The sequence below is a fragment of the Cynocephalus volans genome, chromosome 7 (assembly GCF_027409185.1).
Source record: "Cynocephalus volans isolate mCynVol1 chromosome 7, mCynVol1.pri, whole genome shotgun sequence".
NCBI lineage: Eukaryota > Metazoa > Chordata > Mammalia > Dermoptera > Cynocephalidae > Cynocephalus > Cynocephalus volans.
In genome coordinates this window covers 1333960-1361509 of record NC_084466.1, presented here as the reverse complement: position 1 = coordinate 1361509, position 27550 = coordinate 1333960, and the positions used below count along the sequence as shown (strand labels likewise).

Sequence of the window (27550 nt, the reverse complement as noted above, 5' to 3'; positions counted from 1 at the left end):
GGGGGTGGGAGCAGGGATAACACCTGGAGGACTTCCTGGCAGAGGTGATGCTGGAGATGAGCAGCCCCTGTCCAGGAGCTAGGCGTTGTCCATGCAGAGAGGGGGCAATGGGCTTCCCCTGGGAACACAACGCCGGGGCAGAGGCTGGAGAGCAGGGGCTCAGAGACAGAGCACAGGCTACCAAGGGAGAAGGGGTCACATGGTCCCTCACCACAGGCGCATCCCCATCCCGGGTGGGTAATGCATGGCCGTGGCTACTTGATGGGGCCCGACTCTTAGCACTGGGTGGCTGAGCGTTCTCGGAACAAGACAAGCACTCACGCGAGCGAGCACAGCCGCACGCCGAGCCCTGCTCTGGTGGAAGGGAAGTGGGCTGGTAATTACCAAGCGGCTCCTAAGGCCCGGCTGCTGTTGCAAAATGCATTTGGGTTTGCCCCGTGTGCTACAACCCTGTGTCGCAGGCAGAGACGCTGAAGGAACTTGCAGAGGGGGTAGATGTTCGGGGTGGGGCGAGCAACCTGGACAACCATCCCCAGAGCTCTTGCCCTACACAGTGGTCCCAGCGCACCTGTGGGTCAGTGCTGCTCCACACGGAGTGTTCCAGAAGGAGAGGCAGCCTCACGTGAGGTTCTCAAAACATTGAGGGCATCAATTTAAATGATTGCCCTTCATTCAGAGATGATGCCCTTCTGACTTGTTTTTTCTTAAAATGTCTGTCTTCTTAATCACGTTTATAATAGTGTTAACAGTATTTAGCAGCAGTGGGAGATCTTAGATGCCCCCCAGCCCTTTGTCACCTTTTTCTTTTTTGGACCGTGAAATCTAAGAGTCTAGTAACTTGGCACCAGACCACCCTGCCTATCGTTTAAAGAACTCTGGGATGACCGGAGTTAACAGTAATGCATTGTACATTTCAACAACGTTCTCACCATAAAAAAGGTATGTAGGTGATGGGTGTGTTAATTAGCTTGATTTAATCATTCCAGTGTACACATGTATCAAAACATCACTGCGTACCCCATAAATATATACAGTTACTATTTGTCAACTAAAAACAAAAACAAATTTTATAAAAAGAGAGAGAAAAAAATAAAGAACTCTGAATCGTTCCACATGCACTTCTGGGGCTTTTTATCCCAGCAAAGAGGAAAGAGCCCAAGTGCTCGTGGCCGTGGCTGCCATGGGGTCTTTGGGGGGCGGCCAGGCGGCTGGCTTGACGGGTGAACTCAAAGACAGGCCTGCGGGTGGGACGCTCGCTCAGTGAGACTTCTGTATTTAAGTTATGCACGGAGATGGTTTGCTTGATTTATTTTTTGCAGCTTAAAGCTCATTACACATGTGCTGAGACACCTTGCACTGTGCTGACTCGGAGGCGTCTGAGCTACAGTTGGGTCTGGGAGGGAGGACACCCGAGCCACTCAGTACGGGGAAGCAGAGAAGCCCAGTGCCTCTCTCCTCCCAACGCTTCATTTTGAAAAATTCCAAACCTACAGCAAACACCTGCATATTCTCTGCTTCGGGCTCGCCACCATGCACTGCAAACACACACACGTACACACACAGAGACACACGGGCATGCACACACAGGCACACACAGACGCACATGTACACACACAGAGACACAGACACATAGACACACGTACATGCACCTGCCAAACTCACACATACACACACAGACACACAGACACATAGACACATGCACACACACCTGCCAAATTTACACATACACACACAGAGACACACGGGCGTGCACACACAGAGACACAGACACATAGACACATGCACACACAAACACACGCACACACACAGAGACACAGACACATAGACACATGCACATGCACCCGCCTTCTCACACATACACAGAGACACAGACACGTAGACACATGGGTGTGCACACACAGACACACATGTACACACAGAGACACATGGGTGTGCACACACGGGCACACACATACACACACAGAGACACAGACACGTAGACACATGGGTGTGCACACACAGACACACACGTACACACAGAGACACACGGGTGTGCACACACGGGCACACACATACACACACAGAGACACAGACACGTAGACACATGCACATGCACCCACCAAACTCACACATACACAGAGATACACACAGACATAACAGACACATGCACACTCGGACACACAGACACAGATGGGCAGGATCCTATGTTGGTGTGGTCACGTCTGCTCATGTGGCCAAGGAAGCCTTTCCCGTTTGTAACCAGCGAGGCATCTGTGGTGATGCCTTGGCACGGGTGGCAGTCCTGTTCCCCAGCAGTGTCCCCCGCAACCCCATGCTTTCAGTGTCCGGCGATCCTTTTTGCTGCATCGTGGTTTGGGGTGGTCGTCGTGTGGCTGTGTTCTCGCGGTGAGCCGGCGGTGTGGAGGTGTCAGGGGCTCGCGCCTGCACCCACCTGTGAACGTTCCTTTCGTCCCTTGCTCTCCCTTATTGCGCGTCCTTGCATCCTGTCTCCCATCTCCTGACCGCTCTTCACTCTGCTTCCACCTCTGCAGGGCCGGGCGCTGCCTTGACCCTAAGTGACATCATTTGCAGGTGGAGCCGGAGCTCTAGGCTCACGCAGCTCGAGAGGAGAAGCGGCCCGGCCCTGCGGACGCTCGCCAGGGCCTGCTGGGGGCAGGAGGCGGTGGCTCTGGGGGTTGGCTTTGACTTGCGGGGTGAGTGCAGGAGAGATAACTAGTTCCCAACATTATTTAATCCGCTGACTTTCCCATTTTCATAGTTATCCCAGCCAAAATGTCATCCAAGTTTAAATAAGCAGGATCCCGTGTGCTTTTTCTGTTTTTCCAAGTCCAGTTAATGTAAAATTCCTGCGGGTGGATTCACACCATCCAGCGGAAGTGCTGCTGGGGGGGTGTGGACTAGTCCGGATGGCCTCACTGCGGTCCGCGGTTGATTTACTGGCGTTGGGTGTGCGCGCTGCAGACGGCTGTCCTTAGCAGGTGCATCCACAGCTCCACGGGGCAGCACCCGGGCTCCGCGGTGAGAGGCCCCAGCTCAGCTCCCCCAGCAGAGCTTCTCGGATTCGGACTTGGAGACGTGTTCCTCTGCTGGCGTGGAGACATAAATGCGCTTTCAAATGCACATTTTCATATGAACTTTTTGTTTTCTGGCTACTGTCAGACCAATGTAGTTGGTCAGGTCTCAGCTGCTCTGTTCGAAATTAAAGACATAACGTCAGGCTGGAGAGTGTGGCTTTGAGCTGACCTTAGGAAGCGCACTTGCTCTCGGGGAAGGGGCTTCAAACAGCCCCAGAGCTCCAGGGCTCTGCAGAGTTTCTGCAGCGTCATTGGCTTTAGCTGCTTGCAAATGCGCGTGTTGCTTTTTCAATCTGTGAGTCCCTGAGGGTACTTTGGAAGCCAGCCAACTCCTCCTTCTGTCTTCACAGCACATTCTTACTGTCTTCACATGACTATCGGGTCCTACGTCCATCAGGGCCCGCCCCAGGAAATGAACAAGGCTCTTTCCATATCAGATAGAGCCCTATTACAATTTTATGATTACTTCATTATAGAGTGACAAAAAGACGTTGTTTTAGTCTTTATTCCAAATCCTCCATCTATTTTCCTCTGTTTTCTAGAAAAAAGTTTTCTTTTAGTCCTTTCCTTAGTTTGTAATATAAATGGTTGATTCCTGCCCGGAGAAAATCTAATTTGCTGTTGTTTGTATTCAAAATACGTCCTTTGCATTTCATTAAAACCTCTCACTTGACTAGGATCTTAAAATGGTTCTGCTTAATGTAAAGATTCGATATCTTAAAAAATGGAGAGACTAAAGCAGAGGACGGGTGAGAATGCGGTGGTGTCTGGTGGTGACAGGCCCGCCCGCAGGCTGCCTGCCTCTCATCTCCGGGCGGGACCGGCCCCTCAGCCTGTCCTAGCGCCTGTCTCCTGTGAGGTGTGGATCCAGGTGATGAAAACTGTGTTATTTAGAAGAGCAGACCTCACTGTCGCCTCCGGAAAAGACGTCTGTGAGGGTGCTTTTCCTTAAATAGTGGTGGCCAATTCCACAGAGTGGTGACCAGTGACCCAGAATTCCTCCTCGAGCGTCTGACTCCTCAGGGAGGTTTTCAGTGTCGTTCTCTGCCCGTGTGGGCAGAGCTGCCGGAGCGTTCACCCTGGGTCCGCAGGGACGGGCATGAGGGAGGGAGCTCCTGTTTCTGATTCCCATGTGTCATTTACTTTAACGGTCACGGTCTCGCCAGGCTCCATGTGTGCGACCTGCAGGATGTGGAGAGGCCGGGGTTTGAGTCCACGCGTCCTGTGATGGGGAAAGAGGGAGGGCATGGCCAGAGGCACCTAGTGGCCTCAGGAGAACCTCCCCAAGGGCCGTGGGTCGAGAGGATAATGGTGTAGGTCAGAAGCTAAAGAAGGTGCCCCTCGATAGCCTTCAGTCCCCTCCTCCCCAACCACACAGCAGCAGACACGGACAGTGCTCTGCCAAGTGTCCGTCCCTTTCCCGCAGAGCGCAACGCAGCCAGTGACGTCAGGATCATCACACGAGGGCCCTGTGGGGAGGGCGTGCCAGGTGCCGGACACATAAATGAAGAGTGTGCACTCCAAGGGTGGGAGGTCGACACATGGGGACAGAGGCCGGCGTCCTCCTGCCCTAGATGGGGAGGTCACCCACAAAGGGACGGAGCATGGTTCAGTCCTAAGTTTGCGCACAGTGGGAAAGGGACAAATCTTCAGTTTTAAATCTTATTAGAAAGTTAAGTGATCTAAAAAAAAAAAGGCCTCTGGCTCACGATTTTTAATGAGGCCTAATTTGTTGGGATCTTGCTACAATGTTCTCACAAAGGCTATGGAAAAGGCATTTTATATTCGTGAGTGAGGTCTTAGTCCAGTATAATCCTAGGGTTGTGTTAGCACTTAGGGACTCGTGTGATGCAGAGTTCTCAAGGGCACCTGCTGTGATGTGGTCAGCAGCTGGGGTGAGCCCAGACTGTCCCCCCATCCAGCGCAGCCAGTTGCCCAGCCTTGGCCTGTGCGTCCCACAACTTGAGCCTGGAGGCTGTCTCAGGTGGTCCTTCCTAGACCAGGTTGGGTGTTGGAAGGTGACTCAGAGACAGCCGTTCACCGAGGTGTTTTGGCGCAGTGGGTCTTCCCCACTGCTTGCTGTTTTATTCATTCCAGGCTTTCAGGCTGTGCCATTCTTTTCTGTACATTGTATTTTCGATGCTTTAACCTAGTTATCTGGAAATCAAACTCAGTTGCTCCAGAATGTCCGCTTTCAGTGATGGGGTCTCCCTAGATTTCAGCATCTGGACATAATTTGGCATCTGGAATAGCCTTTCACCGTATGTCTGCTGTACTGTTTTTGAGCACTTTTTGCCAAACGTCTCCTGTGCCTTGGGTCGTTTTACCCTCAAGAGAGTGTGATGGGACCGCAGATGTCCCCATCTGACTGATGGAGAAACCGAGCACAGAGAAGAGAAGTGAGCTGCCCAAGGTCACAGCTCTGCAACTGGCAGATCCAGTAACCAATGCGTTCACACAACTGTACTCAAGGGCATGTGTGTGCACTCTGGGGTACAGGCTTATTTCTGGTTTTGCTTTAGGTAATACATACGTGTCTTTATAGGTTTTTGTTTGTTTGACAAGTGTGTTAGTTTTGGGGGGCTGCCGTAACAAAGCACACAGACTGGACGGCTTAAACTACAGAAATTGATTCTCTCACAGCTCTAGAGGCTGGAAGTCTGAGATTGGGGTGTCAACAGGACTGGCTGCATCCAAGGCTTGAGGGAGGGTCTGTTCCAGCCTCTCCCTGGCTGCAGGGCTTCTCCAACAGTCCTTGGCGTTCCCTGGCTTGTAGAAACATCGTTCTGGTCACTGCCTCTGTTTCCACATGGCATTCTCGTTGTGTGCATGTCTGTGTCTAGATTTCCTAAGGACACCAGTTGCATTGGATAGGGCCCACCCTAAGGACTACGTTTTAACTCGATTACCTCCCTAAAGACCCTTTCGCCAAATAAGGTCACATTCTGAGGTGCTAGGACTTACAACTTCAACATATGAATTTTGGGAGACCTAATTCAACCCATAACAACTGTAATAAGCTTTTGGCTTTTAAGTCTATAAGCAGCATAACATAGTTGTACCAGAGAATGTGGCTTTTCTCTTCTTGAAACATGGTGATGCCTTTGTAGAGACTGATGTCTGTAACACGATCCCGTGAGTGTAAACTCGGGGTGCTGGGAACACCTCCGCCTGTGGGGGCTCCTCCCGCGGGGACCGAGCAGTCTGCTGCGGCGTGCGGGTGCTGAGCTCGGTGGCCGTGGCCGTCCTGAAGGAAACCACAGCCCTTCCCCCCTCTCTCGCAGGCGTCGTTCCCAGCAAACCTACAGCTCGTCCTTGTCCTCCGCCCAACGGGATTTTTCCAAAGGACTCTCTCCGACATCGCTTTCAGATTCAATAGAGATGACTTTAAGATGAAGGTGCCGGTAAGTAGACCCGCTTCCGCTCTGTCAACAGAAGTGCACTTCATTGCGTCCTTGGCCTGTCTATGATAATGGAGATTTGCCAGGAGCTAATGGCACTGTGGCCACGCATGAAACCCTGCATGTCTCGGTGGAGGTCGTGCTTCCTCTTGGTGCTGTCAGGAGTGCGGGGCGCTGTGTCCCTTCCTCCACTCTCCCACCAGCCCCACCCCCACCCCCAGGGCTGGTGGGCCACACTGTGCTAAGTGCAGATGTTCTTACACCCAGCCCAGCTGCAGAACAGGGACCCTAAAGGGCTGAGTCACCAGCAGCCTGCGTGGTGGGGAGAAGAGAGGCACCAGGGACGTGGTGTGAGCACCAGGCCCATGGGGGGAGCCCTGAGCTGTCAGCAGGGATGGGCTGCACCCGGGCCCAGAACAGCCCAGCAGGGTGATCCCTACCTCATCTCCGTGACTGCAGCCAGCACAGGGCCACCTCTCCTAACACTGCCCACTGAGAAGGGACACTTTCTAGCATTGGTCTGTCATCCTTTAAGAAACAAAGGCTTCATTAAGACCCTAAAAACCTGTGCAATTTGAGCAGCCCATGCTTCCCAGGAAGCCTGCTCACCAGCCCCATTGTGCCGGCCCCTGTGAACAGCACAGGGCAGGGCTGCTGGGAAGTGACCTCCCTGGGTTCATTTCTTCTTTGTTATGGAGAGGACAGGAGCCTGTGGGACAGTGCCAGGCACCTCCGAGCTCTCCAGCAACACTAACCAGATGCGACTGGAGATCCAGAAGTCCGGGGTGGGTGGCTGCCCGTGACGTTACTGCCTGCTCCCTGGTGCTCTGGCGGCCGGCAGCCTGCCCTGCCCTGCCCTGCCCTGCACAGGCAGCTCCTGCTTGACAGCAGGGACCCTCCTCTGACCAGAAGGGGGGAACCTGGGGCCTTTCCTGCTCTTCCTCCTGCCTTGTCAGCACTGACCCCATAAGGTTGCCAGGCCCATCCACTCTGCCCACCTGGACGACAGTTGCCCTGTGCCCCTGATGCCTGGCACGGAGCAGTAACTGGGAACGGGAGGACACTCTGCATGGCCCGGGGCGTGTGTGAGGTCGTGGTGAGGTCTCTGTGAGTCCCGTCTTGGTGACCCAGAGCACCACAGGCTTCAGGTCTCTGGGGAAGTGTCCCGCGCTACCGTCTCGCCAGCAAGAACGACGCGGCACACAAAGGATCCTTCTGCAGATCAGCTTTAATGCATCTTGAGAGGGAGAGCATAAGCTTGCCAAAAATGGAGACCCCGAGCGAGGGAACCCGCGCCCTTTATATAGAGACTGCTCCTCGCCTCGGACGTGCTCCTACCTTATTGGTGGCTGCCTAATCGGCCCAGGCGTGTTACCGAGCAGCCCTGCCCTCCACCGGAAATCAGCGCCATCTTGTAATGGCGATTTCGGGCAGCTCCTCACATCTCCCCCTTTTTTATCATTTAAAGCGGCTGGTACAAGCTCGGCGGTCGCGGACAAATTAGCCAGCGTTCCTGTCCTAGGTCGTCCCTCCACAGACTTTGACCTTACCCGTCATAGGTTGACCCTATCGCCACCGGGCACCATGTCTTAGGTTGGTTCAAGTCTGGGGGAAGTTGCCCGTCTCTGGACACACTGGAGCCTGTTGTTACACATAGACCTGTTTGAGCAAGGGCGAACTCCTCTGAACAAGCTTCAGGGAGGCCAGCCAACAGGAAGGGGGAAGGGAGCCAGAGCAGGCTAATCTTTAAGCATGGACAGCCAAACTTTAGGATTGTCTCCTTGTTCTAGGGCTAGAAGTGCCTGGGCGATGACTGTTTTGTCTCTCTGGGTCTGGGCTCTTAGTCTGCACACCAACCATAGTAGGAGCACAGTTCCCCCACATAAGAACATGCCAACCCCAATCACTCCTGCCCACTCCTTGAAGTGGGACACGGCCGTTTTAATCCATGAGGACAGTCCGGCTGCGAAGGAGACATCCACTCTTGTTGAATTCACGGACACAACGGCCATGCGCAGCTGGTTTATCAGGTTGTCAAATTCTCTCGTCCAACCTGTTGAAAGATGCTGGGATAATTGTTTAGACAAATTTGCAGCTTTGGTATACTTTTTATATTGGATACTGGTGACACATAACCCTGAATATTTCCATTGACACCCCAATTGAGCAATTTGCCATAAAACGTCTATTTGTTCCTGCACAAGATCCACCCGCTGGTTAACCACCATTAATCCTCCCTTCAGCTGAGCGTTTAGCGCAGTCTGTGTTTCTAGGGCCTGTGTTACCGCGGAGGACAAATTATTCAACGTGGTGGCAGTCTGTACCGTGGTAGTCAAGGAGACGGCAGCAGCTGTGGCTGCACCCGCCGCCAGGGATACGGCGGTAACTATTGCCGCAGTGAGACCAAAATCTCTCTTTTGCCTGAACAAAGTCATAGTATTGGGAGCTTCTACTGGGACAGGAATCCATCTAGGCATTCGAGCAACTATGGCCAAATTGAACAGCGTAGCATTCCAGCACTGTGCATAAAAGCAAGTATAGTTATCACAAGCAATCTGACTCCTCTCATCACTAATATTAGTTAAAATAAACATGAAAGGAGGATAAAGGCAAACTGGTGTTGGCGGGACAGAGTAATTTGTTCCAAGCTGTTTTATGGACACAGTGGATTCAAAGGACTCAGTCACATTCCACTCAAAAGAGGCATTTCCCCAACCACCGCCTTTTGAAAAGGCAAACGGTGAAAGGTCCGTGCAGCTGCCATTTACCCCACACAACAGCCAAACATCAAATGGGTTGGAACGGATCGCCATCGTGGGGTTTTGATATGTCCAATTTAGGCCTGAAGAGGTAGCATTATACTGGGTACCCATATAAGGCGAAAAGGTAAAGTAATTTTTTAGTGCCCACCCCGCCTTTTTAGACTGGCAGCCCGTCCAGGGCGGGGTTTCCCCTTTCTTAGGGAGTGTCTTCCAAGCCTTAATGGCAGTGTTAGAAACTTGAACATAAGCACCCCATGGGAAAGCCGTCTGATCAGCGGCAAATGGGCCCTGGCCTGTTAACATATCAAAGGTCCAATCTCGCTGCTCGGGGGTCAGTGCAGCAGCGTTTGCCCTGGCTTGAGCTTGTGCAGCCTCATGCCATAGCGCCTTCCATTCCATGTATTGACCCATGGTAGGGAGCGCTGCCTTAGCCAACATTTGCCAGTCAGCGGGTGTCATAGCCACACCAGCAAACCTTTCTAGCATTACTAAAGTAAAATTGGCATTTACACCATATTTTCTAACCACCTCTGCTAGATCCTTAATTTGGGTGTACTCGACGGGGGCATGAACTCTCCCTCCGCCCTCAACCTCAAAAACTGGGAAGGCAGCTTGAACCTTTTTCCTCACTTTATCAGAGAGGAATGAGAAGGGATTAGGAGACTGCACGTAAGGAGGAGGCGCCGAAGGCGCAGGCCGTGCGGGGGCCACGGGGGGCGGCCGGCATTTCCACTCCCCGAGTGGTCTCCGCCGCCTGTCGGGATGGTATCTCTCCTCCTCGTACCTGGCAGCTTCCTCCTCCAAATCGGATTCCTCACTAGGGCTGAGGGGATCGGAGTCGGACTCATCCAGATTTAAATCTTCTAATTCTTGTTTTAAGGCCCCCAGCTCTTGCATAGGGTAGAGGCCTCCTTCTTTCCCTTCCAACTTTTGTCTGGGTTTTGAAATCCCTCCTTTACCGGCAGATGTGCCGGGAGTGTCACTTTGTTGTTTTAGAATCTCTCCCTCGTCCGTAGACTTACCGGGAGGGCCCTTTTTCTTATGGGAGACGTCTCTCCTCCTGCGGGTACCCATCCTCTCACTCCGTTCAGTTTCTGACATGCTGTCTTGGACCTCCTCTAATGTATTTTGCCCTACTATCACTACCGGTTTACAGCCCTCATCTTCTAAGCAATTTTTAATAAACTTCCAAATGGTCTTGGTGCCCTGACGGAGGTCTCCCTCCGCGTACTTGCGGTCAAGGTCTCTGCCTAGTTTGTTCCAAGAGCTCAAAGTCAAGGAGCCGGAACAAGCAAACCACGGCGCTACACGATCTACCTCTTTTACAAAATTTTTGAGCACACGGCCCCCTACCTTTATATCACGTTGTCTCAGCACGGCCTCTAACGCGGTAACCATGGACTGAGTGGAACCCATAATGCGCCCCACTCCGTGGGAGGCGCTGTGAGACGCGCCGTTCCCTTACGTACTAGAGGCTCACACAGGTCTCTGGTGCAGCTGCTTATCTACGTCAGTCTGACCACACCAACGGGCGATTTCAAAACCTTTTAAACCAACCGGATTAACCCCAGACCAAGAACAGGCATACCTCTCCGAACTTACCCTCCTGCAGTTCTGAATCCTCCCTGTCTCCAGGGGGTCTCCGAAGGTGCTGACGATGACACAAGTTCCCGGGTTTCGGCACCAAATGTCCCGCGCTACCGTCTCACCAGCAAGAACGACGCGGCACACAAAGGATCCTTCTGCAGATCAGCTTTAATGCATCTTGAGAGGGAGAGCATAAGCTTGCCAAAAATGGAGACCCCGAGCGAGGGAACCCGCGCCCTTTATATAGAGACTGCTCCTCGCCTAGGACGTGCTCCTACCTTATTGGTGGCTGCCTAATCGGCCCAGGCGTGTTACCGAGCAGCCCTGCCCTCCACCGGAAATCAGCGCCATCTTGTAATGGCGATTTCGGGCAGCTCCTCACAGGGAAGCTCTTTGCACCCACCAGTTTTTGTAGCATCAAAGAAGCCATAGTTTCTAAACAATCCATTTCCTTGAGACGATTAGTGATAGAACCATGGAGAGCAGGAACTCTGCCCGGCCGGAGGTCTGTGTCCTGACACTAAACAAGCTAGACGTCGTGTGTAAGCTCCTGCACTCCTTGGCCTGTGCTCTGAGCTCTCCGTGGACAGTGGCCTCTCGGGCAGTGGCATGTGTGTCATGTGGCCCCTGTAGCAGAGGTGATATCACTGTATCCAGCCTTTTCCTTATAGTTGGCAATTAAACCACATCAATAACAGATACAGACATAGACGTGTCACGGGAAGTAAGACTGAGGTCATCTGTTGTCAGTGCTGTGGGCTCCTTTGCTGCTGTGTCCTGTCAGCGAGTTGTCAGAAACAGGTCCCCCAGAAATCATTGCTGTCATCTTCAAACTTACTGGCCCGTTTTAGATAATCCTTCTGAATTATAGAAAGGATCTAGTCTGGTTGTTAAAGATTTGTGCATGTGGCTGTTTTGGCGCTGTGTGCTGAACATGCGCTAGGAAAGCATTTTGCTGTCGAGGTTAAATATACAGGAAGCACAGACAGGCTGTTGACTGAGATGCAGACATCATAGAGGAAGGTCACTTAAATCCTCGGATTGCCCAGTCAGTGAGTCTTTGATTATCCTGGTCACCAGTCAGGTTATAGAAGAGCAGAGACAGAAGGAGTCGTCCCTCCTAGCGACTGTTTTCTAGGTGACACTGAAGATTTAACAGATTTTTTAAATTATGCTCCTCAGAGGTTCTCTCACCTTCCGCACTGTTCACAGTTTCGTGGGCGCCCTACACATCGTGGGGTTGAGAGCGTCCCTGCCCTGCACCCACCTGAGCCAGAGCGTCCTTCCCCAGCCGTAACAGCCCAAGATGTCTCTGTCAAACGTCCCCTGGCGGCAAAATTTCCCCCAGCCGGGAGCCCCAGTTTAAACCAATACAGTATTTAATAATACACGAAGTGGCCTCATCAAAAAACATTTGAGCTAAGCTTCTGGAGTCCCATTTTGGAGCATCTGCCTGACAGCTTACAAAGCAAAGGCTGTATTTTAACCTAAGACTCAGAGATGGAACGACCTCGAAAAGGGCAAGAAAAGCACAGGAATTAAAGGCGCGTCGCACGTGGAAGGTCTGCAGGGCGTGGCAGCCACGGGATTCCCGTGCAAAGTGTAAGCTTGCAGGAATCGTCCGTCCTGGCTCTGTGGTGCAGTATTGACTCTCGCTAGTACCTGTAAGACCTGGTGTTTTCAGCAGGAACAGGGACAGAAATTACCTCCTTTCACACCAGAGCTCTGCTCGACTAGCGTGCGAGCTGCCCTTGCCAGAGGGGGACGTGAGCACTCTGGAATGCGGCCGCCTGCCACGCCAGGCTCTCGCTGAGGGCTTCACGTGTGCCCAGCAGTGCCCACTGGCTCCTCACCAAAGCCTGGTGGGCTCAGCCGTACTGTGCCCGTTCTACGGGCGAGGAAGCTGAGGCACAGACAGAATCAGTGGCTTTCCAAGGTCAACCAGCTAGCATTTAAACTCGGGTCTGCTCACGTGTACCCACGAGGCAGCCCTCGCTGTCGAGGGCGAGGACACCCCCTCTCTCACCTGCTGGGTGTGCTGCTTACAGGTGGCTCTTCATATCCCCCAGGTCATAATGCTGAGCTCAGTTCCAGAATTGCATGGTTACATCGACAAGTCACAGCTGACCGAGGACCTCGGTGGGACCCTGGATTACTGCCACACCAGGTGGCTGTGCCACCGCACGGTGAGTGGATTAGTGCTCGGTGGCTTGTGGTTCTTGCTAACTCATAGTTAATCCAATAGAATTGCTTTTACATTACAATGTTGCCTTTTCCAAAAACATGTGAACAGAAGTTTTCTTACCCGAGAATGAGGAGATGGTCTCAGTGGACCTTAGTCATCGTAAAGAAATAACATGAGTAATAAGTTCGGGAGTGGCTCTCTCTGGGCTTGGAGACAAAAGAAAGAAAAACAACCAAAACCCTATGTTGTGGTTTGCGACACACACAACAGAGAAAGAGAGAGCCCTCGAGCACAGAATGATTGGGTGGTGGGAGCATCTGTAAGGTGTGCCTGGTATGTCCCTGAAGGAGCCACGAGGTGGAGGAGCTGTTTTGCAGGCGCCCTGGCGGGTCCCGCAGGCAGTGATAGTGTGGAGTCTGCTTTCAAAGCAGCAGGTGGGTGCGGCCTGTGCGAAACTTTGTGACCGTGTTTTCCCTCTTCCCAAGGCCATCGAAAGCTTTGCCCTGATGGTTAAGCAGACAGCTCAGATGCTGCAGTCCTTCGGGACAGAGCTGGCCGAAACGGAACTGCCCAATGACGTCCAGTCAACGAGCTCGGTGCTCTGTGCACACATGGAGAAGAGGGACAAGGCGAAGGTATGCACAGCTCATGCAGGCTCGGAGGTTGGGAGTGGTCCCCCGTGCCGTGTGTGAGTCGATGTAGGCACCAGGCAAGGCCGGGATGGACTCGGGGTTCAAAGGTGCCTTTCGAGGCTCATTAGCTGGGCAGCTTTTCCAAAGAGAACCGAATGCTCCTTTTTAAAGGCAGCATGAATGAATCCTGTAAGATGCAGGCCGTGGGCTGGCAACGTCACAGAGTCTGAGAGAGACAGGGCCACAGGTGACCCTGCTCCCAGGGGCACTCGGCTTCTGTCCGTAGGTCCTGTCTGGAGTCTTGGCTGCTCGTGTATGCAGTGAGGACAGCCTTTCTCCGCTGCTGGCCTCGCACACCCAGCGGGGGACGAGGTTGAAATTCCTGTGCATAGACACTCACCCACCCACATATTTGCATCACGCTCTGGGATAAATACCTTCCACGGAGATCCTGCTCCCTCTGTCTGCTGTGCCCCAGCCGATCTGCATGTTGCCGCTTTGAAACACTGGTGGCTGGTGGCCGCCACCTGCTGGAGCGTCCTGAGGACTGTACCCTCTCTCTGCCGACAAGCTGCTCATTCTCTGCACATGGCATTTTGCTCCACGCTGTGAGGACTGGCCGTGGGGGCAGGGGCTTTTAGAGGGTCTGGTCTCTGGCTGCTCTTTCGCCATCTCTCGATGCCCCTGAGTGACCCGTCATGCTGGCTCTGCCCCTGGTGAGCAGGAATCAGGGAGCGTCACCCCAGCACCGCCTTCCTCCCCCAGTTTTTCGTGCAGCATGTGGGTGCACAGACATCCAAGGAGACATCGCCACGCTGATTCTATGCCCACGACGCTCAGTCCTCACCCCTCCAGGAGGAACGTCCTCCAGAGTGTAGCCACTCGCTGCCTGTGCCTCGTCCGGGCTGGCGAGGGCAGTGACAGGCTGTGTTCTGTGTGCAGGAGGACATGAAGCTGGCACTGACAGAGGGACACAGCATCCTCCAGAGCATCTGGGCGCCACTGGCCGAGGGCACGGAGCACAGCATGAGCCAGGACCAGCTGGACGGTCAGACCACCGTGCAGAGGTGAGGCCCTGCTGCCCCCTGCCCTTGACCTGCCCAAGGAAATATTGACAGGGCAGAGAAGGCGACCACTCCCAGCCAGCCGCAGGTGCAACCTCAGGCATCGGGACGGGTCACGGTCACAGTCTCTGGGTGGACTTCCACTCCTTCCTGCTGAAATACTTTTCTCATAAATCCCTGCGAAAGCGGCTGTTCTGGGAGGAGGGTTTCGTAGAGCAAACGCGCTCTCCGGCAGGCGTGAAGGAGGCCTCTGGGCAGAACTCAGACTTGGGCAGCTTCCACGTGCCAACAGGGTGGCGGTCTGGGATTTGGGGCATGTCTTTTACTTACGTTTTAAGAAGCGTAACCTGTGCATTTCTTCCCATGGCAGAGCACAGGGTAAGCACGTGTGTGGTTGTCTAGTGTTGGCTGACGTCTCAGTGCTCTGGGATGTCCAGACGCCACCTGCCTCCTCCGTCCCATCCTCGTGATGCCCCAGGCCAGGCCAGTGGCATTGTGTGCACCTCATGAGGAAACAGGTCAGGGTGCTGGACATGGCAATGGGCAGAGCCAGGCCTGGACTGAGGCCCCCAGGGCAAGTAGGCGTCCTGTGCGGGGGATTCGAGCACATCACTGAGGGGCTGCCATGTGGATGGGATACCCAGGAGGGTGGTCCAGCTCTGCTCCATGTCGGGCACCTTGTCAGCATCCCCAGGACTCAGTTTCCTCACGTGTGGAATGAAGCCAGTCCAGCACACACCTGCCAGGGGAGCAGGGACTGGCTGGGCGGTCCAGGCGGGTGTTCAGCACAACACCTGGTGGGCAGGAATTCAGACCTGCGGGCAATGACAGTGAACGCTGACCGCAGACCACCCACACGTGTGTGGTGCTTCCTTCACCCTGAACCAAAGCTGTGAATAACAAGCCCAAACCTTTAGCCTCTTGGCCTTTTAAAAGTTAGCAAATGCTGCCCAGCTCGGCTGGGCTAGTGTGACGCGGGTGGGCAAGGGACGCAGGAAGGGAAACCCGCGGCCCATGATTCTGCCTGAAGTGCCTCTGGCTCCCCCACCTGTGAATTCTGGGGCCATCGGAGGCCAGGGTCTCGGCAGGGCTTGTGGTGGACACCAGCCGGCATCTGCTGGTGCCCTGCCCGGCTTCGCACTGCAGGGTCAGTGCCCGCAGCGGGCTCTCGCACACGGTTCACGCACGACCTCTCCCCCCAGGCTCCTGGCCCAGCTGAGCGAAACCGAGGCCGCCTTCGATAAGTTTTGGTCGAAGCATCAGCAGAAACTCGAACAGTGTCTGCAGCTCCGGCATTTCGAGCAGGGTTTCCGGGAGGTGAGTGGCCAGAGCAGGGAGCGGGCCTGGAGGTGGGCACCCGGCCCGCGGGCTGCAGGGGCTGGGGTGGCTGGCCACCTGCTGTGCCTACTGTATACGCGCTCAGTCCCAACACTGAGAGCTGGGTTCCGCAGGTGGCTCGCGCTTAATGCAGAATCACCTTCGAGCCTCACTGCCTGCGAGATTGAGCTGATTTGAGGAACATGTTATACAAAGAGGTTATTTAAAACCGGTTCGCCGGTATGTGCTTCTGCATTATTTGTGAATTAGTCAGGGAGGTTTTGCTGTCCTTCGTGTTCATCTGTATGCTCTTTTATTCAACGTGCCCTTATCGTGTGCCTGCTGTGTGCCTGGCACAGAGCCCTGGGCATACCAAGTAAGACAGCAGTCCCACCTTGGGTTCAGTATGGCAAGGACTGATTAGGAGTGAAGCACCCGCGTTGTATGAAATCGTAGAGAAGGCTCGCTCCGCGGAAGCCTGTCACCTGTTCTTGCAGAGTGAGTAGATGGAGACCTCCTGTGGATCTGGCCTGTGCTGGACAACATGTACCCCGTGCAGAAACCCTTCTCCTGTCTCCAGGAAAACTCTAGTCGAGATGGGGAAAAAGTAATGTCGTCAAGTTCAAAGATAACAAAATTGGCACGAGACAGCATGTGAGCGCCAGGGAAGCAGGACCCATGAACGGTTCTCGGGAGACCAAGGCCTTCCAGCACGGCTCCCGGTCCCCGTCCCCCGGGGAGCACTGAGGCAGTGCTCCTGGGAAAAGGTGGCTTTGGCTCAGCAGCATTCTCCAAGCACACTGAGGTGGGCCCGGTGCTTGGTCAGCACGAGGTGACCGAGTCTCGCTGCTGCAGACCAGAGGTCAAGCCCCACCTCAGCCGTGCGAAGGGGCCACGTGGCTGTGGTGGGAACAGCACGCCGCAGAGTCACGTGGAGAGAGTGGTAACCTGTAACTTGTTTCTGTGGGGACGGAGAGAAGCTTTTCAGAGAGGGGACATTTTTGAATTAAGCTTTGTATTTAGAGATTATCGTAGATTCATATGCAGTCGTGAGAAACAACACAGAGATCCCGTGTCCTCACCCGGTTTCCCCAGTGGCACCAGCTTGCCCTCCCCGCACCCCTCATCCGTCCCAGCGACCACTGACCTGTTCTCACTGCTGCGCTTTTGCCCTTTCTAGAATGTTACGTGCGTGGGATCGTGCAGTAGTCAACCCTCTGGGATGGGCTTCTTTCACTGAGCTAGTTCCCTGGACACTCGCCCAGGCTGGTGCAGCGAGCGGCATCCCGTGGTGCAGGTGTGCCACCGTTTAACTGATCACCTGCTGAAAGTCGTCTGGGTCGCTTCCAGGTCTTTGCTATTACAGATCAAGCTATTAAAAATATGTGCAGATTTTTGGGTGAACTTAAGTTTTTATTTCTCTGAGATAAATGCTCAGAGTGCAATTGTAGGGTCATATAGTAGTTACATATTTAGTGGTTTAAGAAAGCACCAAACTGTTTCCAGAGTGGCTGTAAATTTATCATTCCCACAGCAGTGTCTGAGTGATCTCGTGTGCCCACGTCCCACAGCATTTGGTGTTGGGACTATTTTTATACGACACACACATCTGGACAGGTGTGCACGGCACCTCACGGTGGCTCTGTTCTGCGTTTCCCTGATGGGCTCACCTGCCCTCGGTGCAGCCTCGTTGTGTCCTGCCACTTTCTAACTGGATTGTTTGGTTTTGTGGGCTGTTTTTACTGTTAAGTTTGTTTAAGGGTTCTCTATACACTGCAGATATTAGTCCTTTGTCAGATACCTGGTTTGCGAATATTTTCTCCCAGTCTGTAGCTTGTCTTTTCCTCCTTAACGGGGATCTTCACAGAGCAAAAGTTTTTTAATTTTGATGAAGTCCCATTTATCAGTTTTTCCTTTTGAGGATCAGACCTTTGCTCCGAGATCCTAGATATGTTCCCCTAGGCTTTTTTTCCTAAATTTTTATAGTTTTACATTTAAGTCCATGATCCATTTTTAGTTAATTTTTGGACAAGGCATGAGAATTAGATCATGGTTCATTTTTTTTACCTCTGGATGTCCAGTTGCTCTGGCATGATGTGTTGAAAGGGCTGTCTTTCCTCCACCGGATTTCTTTCCCACTTTTGTCAACACTCAGCCGGGCGTATCTTTGTGGGTCTATTTCCAGGGGTTGTCTACTCTTTCCCGCCGATCTGTGAGTCTTCCCCTGTCCACACCGCAAGGTCTTGGTTACTGTAGCTGTTGGATAAGCCTCCAGACCAGCAGACTGCTTCCTCCTGCTTGATTCCTCTTTTTCAAAATTGTCTCAGCTATTCTAGTTCCTTTGCCTTTCCATATAAATTTTAAAATAATCTTGTCTGTATCTACAAAAGATTTTGCTCTTTGAGAAGAATTGTGTGAAACCTGTGTTTTGTGGAGAATCGACCTCTCTACCGTGTTGAGTCTCCCAGTCAGTGGACGTGCTATGCTCACCGTTTACTTAGATTCTCTTAGATTTTTCTCCCAGTGTTGCATGGTTTTCATCGTGCAAGTTCAGTACGTGTTTTGTTTGATTTACATTTAAGTATCTCATTTTTTAAGAAATTCTGAGTGGTATTGTATTTTTAATTTTGGTGTCCATGTATCCATTGCTATATATTGAAATGCAGTTGGTTTTGGGGTATGTCTTATCTCCTGCGACCTTACCGAACACACTTATTCTGGGAGTTTTTTTGTAGAGTCCTTGGGATTTTCTACATAGACAATCATGTCACGTGCAAATAAGGACAGTTTGATTTCTTCCTTTTTGACTGTATGCCTTTTATTTTCCTTCATTGTGTTTTTTTTTTTCTTTTTTTTTTTCCCTCCTTATTGCACTGTCTGAAGCTTCCACAACTTGAACAAGAGTGGTGAGACTGGACATCCTTGCCTTGTTCCCAATCTTAGGGGAAAACGTTTAGTGTTTTGCCATCAGGTGTGATGTTAGTTGTAGGTTTTTGTAGATGCTCTTTATGAAGTTGAGAAAGTTTCCCTCTAGTCCCATTTCTCTGAGAGTTTTTAAAATTACATTAGATGTTTAGTTATGCTTTTTCCAGGTTGATTGAAATAAGTATGCAATTTTTCTATTTTAATCTGTGGATATGGTGAATTATATTGATTAGTTATCAAATACTGAATCAGCCTTGCATCCCAGAAATAAAACCCACTTTGTCATGGTGTGTAACTCTTTTTATATATTGCTGAATTATATTTGATAATATCATATTAAGAGTTTTTGCATCTATATTCATGGAGAGATATTGGTCTGTAGTTTTCTTTTTTCTTTCTTTCTTTTTTTTTTTTTTAACTGTTTTTTATTTGGCTTTGGTGTCAGGTAATATCAGCTTCATAAAATGAATTGGGAATGTTCCCTACTCTTCTGTTTTCTGAAAGAGATTGTATAAATTGGTGTTAATTCTTCTTCAGACATTTGGTAGAATACTCCAGTAAAATCATCTGGGCCTGGAGATTTCTTTTGGAGGGACTTGTAAAATTATGAATTCAGTGTTCTTAACAAATATAAGGCTATTCAAATTATCTGTTTCACATTGCGTGAGATGTGGTAGTGCGTGTTTTTCAAGGAACTGTTCCACTCCATGTAAGTTGTAAGATTTATGTGTGCGGAGCTGTTTATAGTATTCTTTTTGATCTTTTTGATGCCTGCAGGGTCTGCAGTGATATTCCCTGTTTCATTTATGATATAGGTCATTTGTGTCTTCTCTTTGTTTGTCTTGCTAAAGATTTACCCCTCTCCATCTTTTCAGATAACCAACTCTTTGTGTCATCAGTTTTCACGATTTTTTTTGTATTCAATCTAATTGATTTTTGCTCTTTATTATTTATTTTTACTGATTACTTTGGGTTTATTTTAGTTTTTCTTTTTCAAGGTTCTTGAGGTGGGAGATTACATTATTTATTTGAGACTATTCCTCTTTTCTAATGTACATATTTAATGGAAATGCTATAAATTTCCCTCTTCCCTCTGCCTTAGCTGTGTATCACAGATTTTGATCTGCTGTATTTTCATTTTCATTTAGTTCAATTTTTTAAAATTTCCCTTGAAACTTCTTCTTTGATCCATGGACTATTTAGAAGTATGTTGTTTGGTTTCCAAGTGTTCAGAGATTTTTCTTATCTTTCTGTTCTTGATTTCTAGTTTGATAATTGTGATTAGAAAACTTACTCTGTATGATTTCAATTTTTAAGGTTTGTTATGGCCCAGATTATGTTCTTAGCATATGTTCTTGGTATATGTTCCTCAGGTGCTTAAAAATAATTTTTATTCTGCTGATGTTAGGTAGAGTGTTCTATAAATTTCAGTTGGATCCTGTTGGCTGGTGGTACTGAGTTCTATATCATAGCTGGTTTCTGTCTATTTGGTCTACAGTTGTTGAGAGAGTTGTTGAAGCCTCCAATTATAAATGTGAATTTGTCTATTTCTCTTTTCAGTTCTATCGGGTTTTGCTTCAAATGTTTTGCAGCTCTGTTGTTTGGAGCATACACATTGCTGTGTTTTCTTTTATTGTTATGTAATGCCCTTTCCTGTCTCCGATAATTTTCTTTGCTCCAAAGTCTACCTCACCTGATTTAATACAGCCTCTCCTGCTTTCCTCTGATTAAGCTTACATAATATATTTTCCCATCCTTTTACCTTCATCCTTCCTATACTGTGTATATTTGAGATGAGTTTCTTGCACACAGCATATGTTGGGTCATGTTTTTTAATCCACTCTGCCATGCTCTTTTAATTGGTGTATTAGACCACTTACACTTAATGCAATCATTGATATGTTAGGGCTTAAGTCTGCCATTTTATTTTATGTTTGTTCTGTTTTTTCCTTTGTCTGTTTTATTTTCCTGCCATTCTGTGGTTACTTGAACATTTTTCAGAATTCTGTTTTCATTTATCTATAGTTGTCTTTGGATTTATCTCATTGTATAGCTTTTTTAGTTGTTGCTCTGAGAATTACCTTATATTTTAATACATAATGTACATAAAATATTGGGTACAGAGGGAAGTAAGTTTTTCATACTTCATTTTTTACTCTCCTCCCTTTATAATATAATTGTCTTAAATTGTCTTTGAACACATCAGTGTTATGATTTTGCTTCAACTATGAAACACAATTTTAAAAACTCAGAAGGAGAAGGGAAGCCCATGCACTACCCACGTTTTTACTTACTGTGGCCTTTCTTCCAGACCGACATTCCAAGACTGCTGCTTTTATCTCTAACTTTCCTTTCTGTTCAGAAAACTTATTTTGGTCATTCAGTTAAGGTAGGTCTACTAGCTATGTGGAGCTTAGATCTGAGAAAAGAACCTGACCCCTCCCAATGGCATTGACTTTAATTAATAAGGACTCAACTTGGGAGAAAAATTCAACATCACCTTCAGATGTCTGCCTGTGGCTAAGAAGTCCTCGAAGCCGGCTCCACTAGTGCCTGAGGTCAAATGAAGAAATCCCAAGTTTAATCTGCAAGGAACGTGGGCCCCAAATTTTCCCATGTTCTCCCTCCACACCCCAGTGACCCAGCAAGCACCACCAGGTGATCCGTGTGAGCTTCCTGCCCTGTCTCTTGGCATGTGGCTCAGGGAGCCCCAGGGGCTGGGTGCCCTGCCCGGAAGGGGTTTTCAAACATCCTCTTCCCCTCATGCTGCAGGGGTTGGCAGACCTCAGCATCACCCTTACACAGCCCTTTCCTGAGGCCTGCTGTGGACCAGGGCTGGTCTGGGCCCTGGACAGATGAATCCTGGTCCTTGTGAAGCTTCCGTTCTAGGGGAGGTGTTGGGGTTGAGGGGGAAGACCCCAAGGAGGTAAAGTGAAGTTGGACAAGGTGACCCGTGCATCGGTGCCAGGAGGAAAATAAGGCAGCATGTTGGGTTAGAGAGGTGGAGGTGTTCCCAAGGTGGGTTCCCAGAAACCCTTTCTAGAGGTGGTTGTGCGTCCACATGGCTGGACTGGTCATGGGCAGTGTGCAGAGGGACCAGCCTTGCACATCAGCTACCTCCAGGATGGGCAAGGGTCACCCTCCTGCCCTTGATTGCAAGTGTCTGAGCCATGACTCCAGGAGGCATTGGGATGCTTGTGTATATGCTCATTATCAAGACGATTTGTAATAACAAAAATCAAATGCCTTTTTACGTAGAGGGATTAGCCGTTATTTATTTTTAAAATCACTTATATGAAACCCTTTGTCTTCCTGCCAATTCCAGTAATAGTAGATGCTAGCAGTGAGTAGCCAGCTGGAATGTGAGCTGTGGGGCTCTTCTGGCCACGGCAGAGATGCAGCAGGAGCGACAGCCACTGTCTTTTCAGCGTCCACATGTCCTGTGCTGCTGTGGATGAGCTGAGGCCAAAGAAGCGAGTGCCCAGCTGGCCGGGCCACGTGGGGCCAGCGCTGTCCCCGCTCCGCTGGAGCGGGAGACGGCTCTGGCTCTGCACCCGGCTGCCTGCATTTCCTCGCCCTCCTGCCTGGGCTCCCCCCCTCCCTCCACCACTCTGGTGAGCCTCCTCTCCTTTGGGGGTGGCGTTCTGAGATGGGCTCTCCTCTGTTCCAGGTCAAAGCTGCCTTGGACACGGTCTCCCAGAAGATAGCGACCTTCACGGACGTGGGCAACAGCCTGGCACATGCAGAGCACCTGCTGAGGGACCTTGCCACCTTTGAGGAGAAATCCAACGTAAGGACAAGGATGTGAATTGGTGTGGGCAGGAGGCGGCCTTCAGGCAGTCGGAACAGAAGCCCCCAGCCCCCCAGGGTTGTCCACAGCAGGGGTGGACGGGCCACTGCTCTGCCCACCCCTATGGCAGCCGCCCCAACAGAGGCAGGCATGGGCAGCAGCTCCTTGTCATAAATCCCGTCATCCTTTGATTTTCAAAAAACGATGCTTCTTCTGGGTCGGGTCACTGCAAACAGGCAGTGCTTCTGTTTGCACATCCCAGCCCCCAGAAGCATTTGCCCCGAAGTAGCATCAGGGATTAGGTGGCATTTCGGTCGACCGTCGCAGGAAACAAGGGAAGGTGAGCCTGACGGTGTCCCGGGGGCGGCTGTGTCCCGCAGGCGGCCGTGCAGAGGGCCTGCGCCCTGTCACAGGAAGGCGAGCGGCTCATCGACAGCAAGCACTACGCCGTGGACTCCATCCGCCCCAAGTGCGAGGAGCTGCGGCACCTCTGCGACCAGTTCGCGGCTGAGGTCGGCAGGAGGAGGGGGCTGCTCCTCAAGTCCCTGGAGCTGCACGGCCTCTTGGAGACGGTAGGCCTGCCAGGACCGCTGCCCACCCAGCCCCGGCCACGCCCATGACCCATGACCCATGACCCTCGTCACTGGGGTGAATCAGATTCGTGGATGGAAAAGTGGCCTCACGCCTACTTTCTGAATTCCTCTTTCTTATGGGCGAGAGCGTTACATCCTGGTAGAATCATCTGTTTTCTAGGATTCACTTGCCACAGTAATTCCTCTAAAAGGACCCAAAACTTACACCCTAGTTAATTCCACTGCATGTTCCCAGCCTCTCCTGTCTGAGCCGAGTCACATCCCAGGGTGTACTTGGCACTGGAGAGCTCTGTGTTCCTTTGGACACAGGGGCAGAAGTGTGATGCCCGAGCGCTTTAGATAGTCCCCAAAATATAACAGTCAACAGATGACTCATTAGACAGTAAACAGGACATTGCGGCAGAGTAGGCTTAGAAAAGATGTGCAACGTGCAGCTTCTAACGGTGTCCTTCCTGCCTCTGCTGTGCTCCACGTTTCCAGTCCATGAAGTGGTGTGATGCAGGGATCTACCTGCTGGCCTCGCAGCCCGTGGACAAATGCCAGTCCCAGGATGGCGCAGAGGCGGCCCTCCAGGAAATCGAGAGGTTTTTGGAGACCGGTGCGGAAAATAAGATCCAGGAGCTCAGTAAAATTTACAAGGAATATGAATCCATCATGAACCAGGACCTCATGGTAATGCTGACCCTGGCTCTCCATCCGCATCTGCTGTCCCCGGTGGCAGGGATTACTTTGCGCTATGTTTGAAAGAATTATTTGCGAGTAGCTAATGGGCATTTTAGAGAAATGTGGAGTTGAGAGGTGACCGAGCGCAGCCTTGCTTCCAGTACAGAGATTATCTCAGGCCACCCTTGCAAGGTGGCCACCTGCCTCCACTGAACACTCCCTGCGGTGGGGCATGCTCTTCTCGATGCTGCGTCTTGGGTCCTGGTTACGCCAGAGCACCTGGGCACGGAAACTGGGCTCCTTCCAGCTCCACGCTAGCCACCCTACTTCCACCCTGGTGGCCCACCAGTTATCTGGAGAAGGCGACCAGCTCCGTGCATCAAGCTGACCTATCTCCAGGCCCACCACCCCTCGTTCCTGGGTGGGCTTCAGACCCCTCCCCATCCATGGCAACCAGAGCCAGGCGCAGAGCTGCACAGTATTGACAGACAGTGTCGTGAGCATTGAAAACAGAGGTTGTGTGTGGCACAGTGCACCCTGTGCAGGACTGTGCTGCTTCAGGTGACTAACGGACACTTGTGTGATGTCTCACTCACGCTGTCCTTTCAGGAACACGTGCAGAAGGTCTTTCAGAAGCAGGAGAGCATGGAGGAGATGTTTCACCGCAGACAGGCCAGCCTGAAGAAGCTGGCCGCTAAGCAGACGCGGCCTGTGCAGCCGGTGGCCCCCAGGCCGGAGGCACTCACAAAGTCACCTTGCCCCTCCCCAGGTACGTGCGGCCACCTGGGGCCCTGGCCTCGGGAGCTTGGTGCTTGTGAGGGAGCCACATGCGGGGTCTCTCCTGCCACGGCCTCTCCTGCCTGCCGCATGGGCCCTGGCCAGTTCAGGGGTGCTCTCTATTCTTGTAATAACGTTTGTCAGGGCACAGCCGTGCTGGCTCACTCGGGTCTTGTCTGAGCTGCTTTTGTGTGTGACAGCAGAGCTGAGGAACTGGAAATTTTGGCTCACCATTGAGGAACTTTCTTCTGATTTCCCCTGACTCCAGTCACCCCCACCCCATGCTTAATGCTGTTGCAGAACCGCGTTCCTCACGCACCCCAGACCTGCCCCAGAGCCTTCCTGGTCTCTCCCCAAACCAGCCCTTCGCCAAGGCCATGCCAGGGCTGTGCCGTTTCTCGGGGACCCTATCCTGTCCCCTCCCTGTCTCAAAACCCACCTTCTTTCCCACCCTCGCTAGGTTTTCTCGTAGTAAACCACGAGGCGAGTGGGCTTGGGAGCGTCTCCTGCCATCTGCTGCAGGACTTGGCGGCTGCCGGTCCTAAATCCCTGGGGTCCTGAGAGCTGGGCTCCGGCCATCCCGCGGGCCGTCCTCTGTGGTCATGGAGCCACGGCCCTGTGCGAATGTGCTGTGGCCCCCACATCGGAGCCCGCAGGTGGCTCCCCGCCCTTCCTTGCCCCTCGCCCGTGTCCCTGCTTCGTTCCATCCATACTGTCCTCCCTCCTCCTGGGCCCGCGCTTCTTGCTCTGAGCGGAACACACCGCGCTGTGGGCGCGCGTCTCCCTCCTGCTCTGAGATGCACAGTGAACGCCTCCTTCTCCGCTTCTTCCAAACCAGGCGTCCGGCGAGGGTCTGAGAACCCCAGCGCCGAGGGCAGCGCGCTCCGGAGAGGCCCCTACAGGAGGGCCAAGGTGAGGACCCCGCGTGCCCGCCCTGGCCGTTCCCAGCCTGCAGGCGGCAGGACCGCAGACCTGTCCCCGGAGCAGGGTCGGGCTGGGCCTTGAGGGCAGTCCTGGAGGCCACTCCTTCCCGTCACACGTGACACGCCACTCTCCCCTCCACAGAGTGAGATGAGTGCGAACCGGCAGGGCCGGAGCAGCTCCACGGGGGACGAGGAGGAGAGCCTGGCCGTCCTGCGCAGGTGGGTGCGCTGCTCTTCCCGCCACACGAGCGGCTCTGCGCTCGGATGCGCCAGGGGACCCGCCCAGACCCCGGCCTGTGGCTGCGGGTGTCTGGATGCGGGTAGATGGCGTCCACTCCAACACCCCAGGAGGGAAAGGAGCTGGCGTCCTGGGGTCCGCGGAGCGGGACACGCGTGTGTGTATTGTGGGATGTGCGAGAACGGAATGTGCACATCTGTTCGGAATCGCCGTTCCTGAAATGAAGAGAAAATCAGCTTTTCCTTAGAAAAGTCTCAGTTTGCCCCTGGGTGCTCAGGAGGGGCTTGGGTGATTTCACATGGCCCCGTTCTGCCTGTCCCAAGCCCCAGGCCGAGAAGCCCCTGGAGTGGTACAGAACTCGGAGACCCCAGGCTCACACCCTCCAGTCCTGGCATCGGCACAGTCAGGGGCAGAGCGGACACCCGCCCTGGCCGGGCTCCCTGCTTCCTTGCTGGACTCCGCCCTCCCGTCCCTCAAGAGGGTCCCTGCAGCCTTTGTGGACCCTCCCCTGGCGATTGCATAATCTCTCACGATCCTCCTCTCCACCTGCCCCCTCTCTGCCCACCCACCTGGTGGGGGTCTCTTCCCACACACCTGGACTGTTTCCTTGACCCCTCACACCTGCCTGGGGCGTCCTGCACAACCCACTCCTTCCCGGGAGCGGCGGGCACAGAAACTCTGGGCTTGATGGGGCCCCGCTTCCGATGGCCCTCCTGGGCACCGCCACTTTCCTCCTAGGGAGCTCGGCCGCTCCCCGCCTCACACATGCGCCTGCACGCTGAACACGCCTGCACATCGCTGCCTTCTTGCCCTTACACACCTGAGACCTGTGCTCAGATGTGCCCCACTGAGATCACGCCGTCCCTTGACGTCGGCTTAGTTCCCGTACCCGAAGCCTTCACTGACGACGTCCTCCACCTCGTGTTCGCATCGTGCTCTGTGCCAGGTGGTGGCGTGCACCTTGCCCACCCCCTTATGGAGACAGATGAGCTGCATGGCGGTCCTGGACATGTGGCCACTGGAACCATGGCGCGGGATTGCAGGGCACAGACACCTCGAGGTCACACACGTGTGGTTTAGTTCATCGTCCTGGTCCCCACAGCACCCAGCACACAGCAGCTTGATAAACACCGCCGGGTCAGTCTTAGAGTGCAGGGAGGGGAATGACTGAGGGGAGCCACAGGGACAGTGTCTCCAGCTGCCAACACAGTTCTCTGCATGCCACCGTCACTAACAGGAAGCACCGTCTGCTGCAGCCACCACCGGCCACCCGGGGCTACTGGGCATGAGAAATGTGGCCTGCACGACTCAGCCACTGAATGTTTTATTTGAACACCTGGGCGCGGCTGTGGCCACGGTGGTGGACGGCGTGGTTCTGGAGCCCTGTGATCCCCACCCTGGTCGGGGCAGTGCAGTCGGTGGACAACAGCAGCTCCTCCCCCTTCTCCACCTCTGAGAGGACGGACCTGACTGGCCCAGGGCCGGGAGGTGTAAGCACAAGTGAAACTGGAAAGAAGCCAGAACACCCCGAGGCGCAGGGAGGCAGCACCCTCAGGACGGGGACGTGAGCACTGACGCGTGCACGGCCAGCCGCCCGGGCGTCGCCCTGTGGACCGTCT

At 52.6% G+C, this 27550-nt stretch overlaps 1 protein-coding gene across 2 annotated transcripts in view; it reads left to right on the top strand.

Moving 5' to 3' along the window:
* MCF2L (MCF.2 cell line derived transforming sequence like) overlaps nt 1-27550 on the top strand; it is a 111750-nt gene that overhangs the window by 66953 nt on the left and 17247 nt on the right. For both annotated transcript variants that reach the window (XM_063101488.1, XM_063101487.1), the window contains exons 5-15: nt 6359-6478; nt 12894-13010; nt 13495-13644; nt 14584-14708; nt 15908-16022; nt 22618-22737; nt 23118-23309; nt 23811-24002; nt 24603-24762; nt 25609-25682; nt 25836-25912. In XM_063101488.1, the coding sequence (XP_062957558.1) occupies nt 6359-6478; nt 12894-13010; nt 13495-13644; nt 14584-14708; nt 15908-16022; nt 22618-22737; nt 23118-23309; nt 23811-24002; nt 24603-24762; nt 25609-25682; nt 25836-25912 (1442 nt within the window). The remainder of the gene's footprint in view (nt 1-6358; nt 6479-12893; nt 13011-13494; nt 13645-14583; nt 14709-15907; nt 16023-22617; nt 22738-23117; nt 23310-23810; nt 24003-24602; nt 24763-25608; nt 25683-25835; nt 25913-27550) is intronic.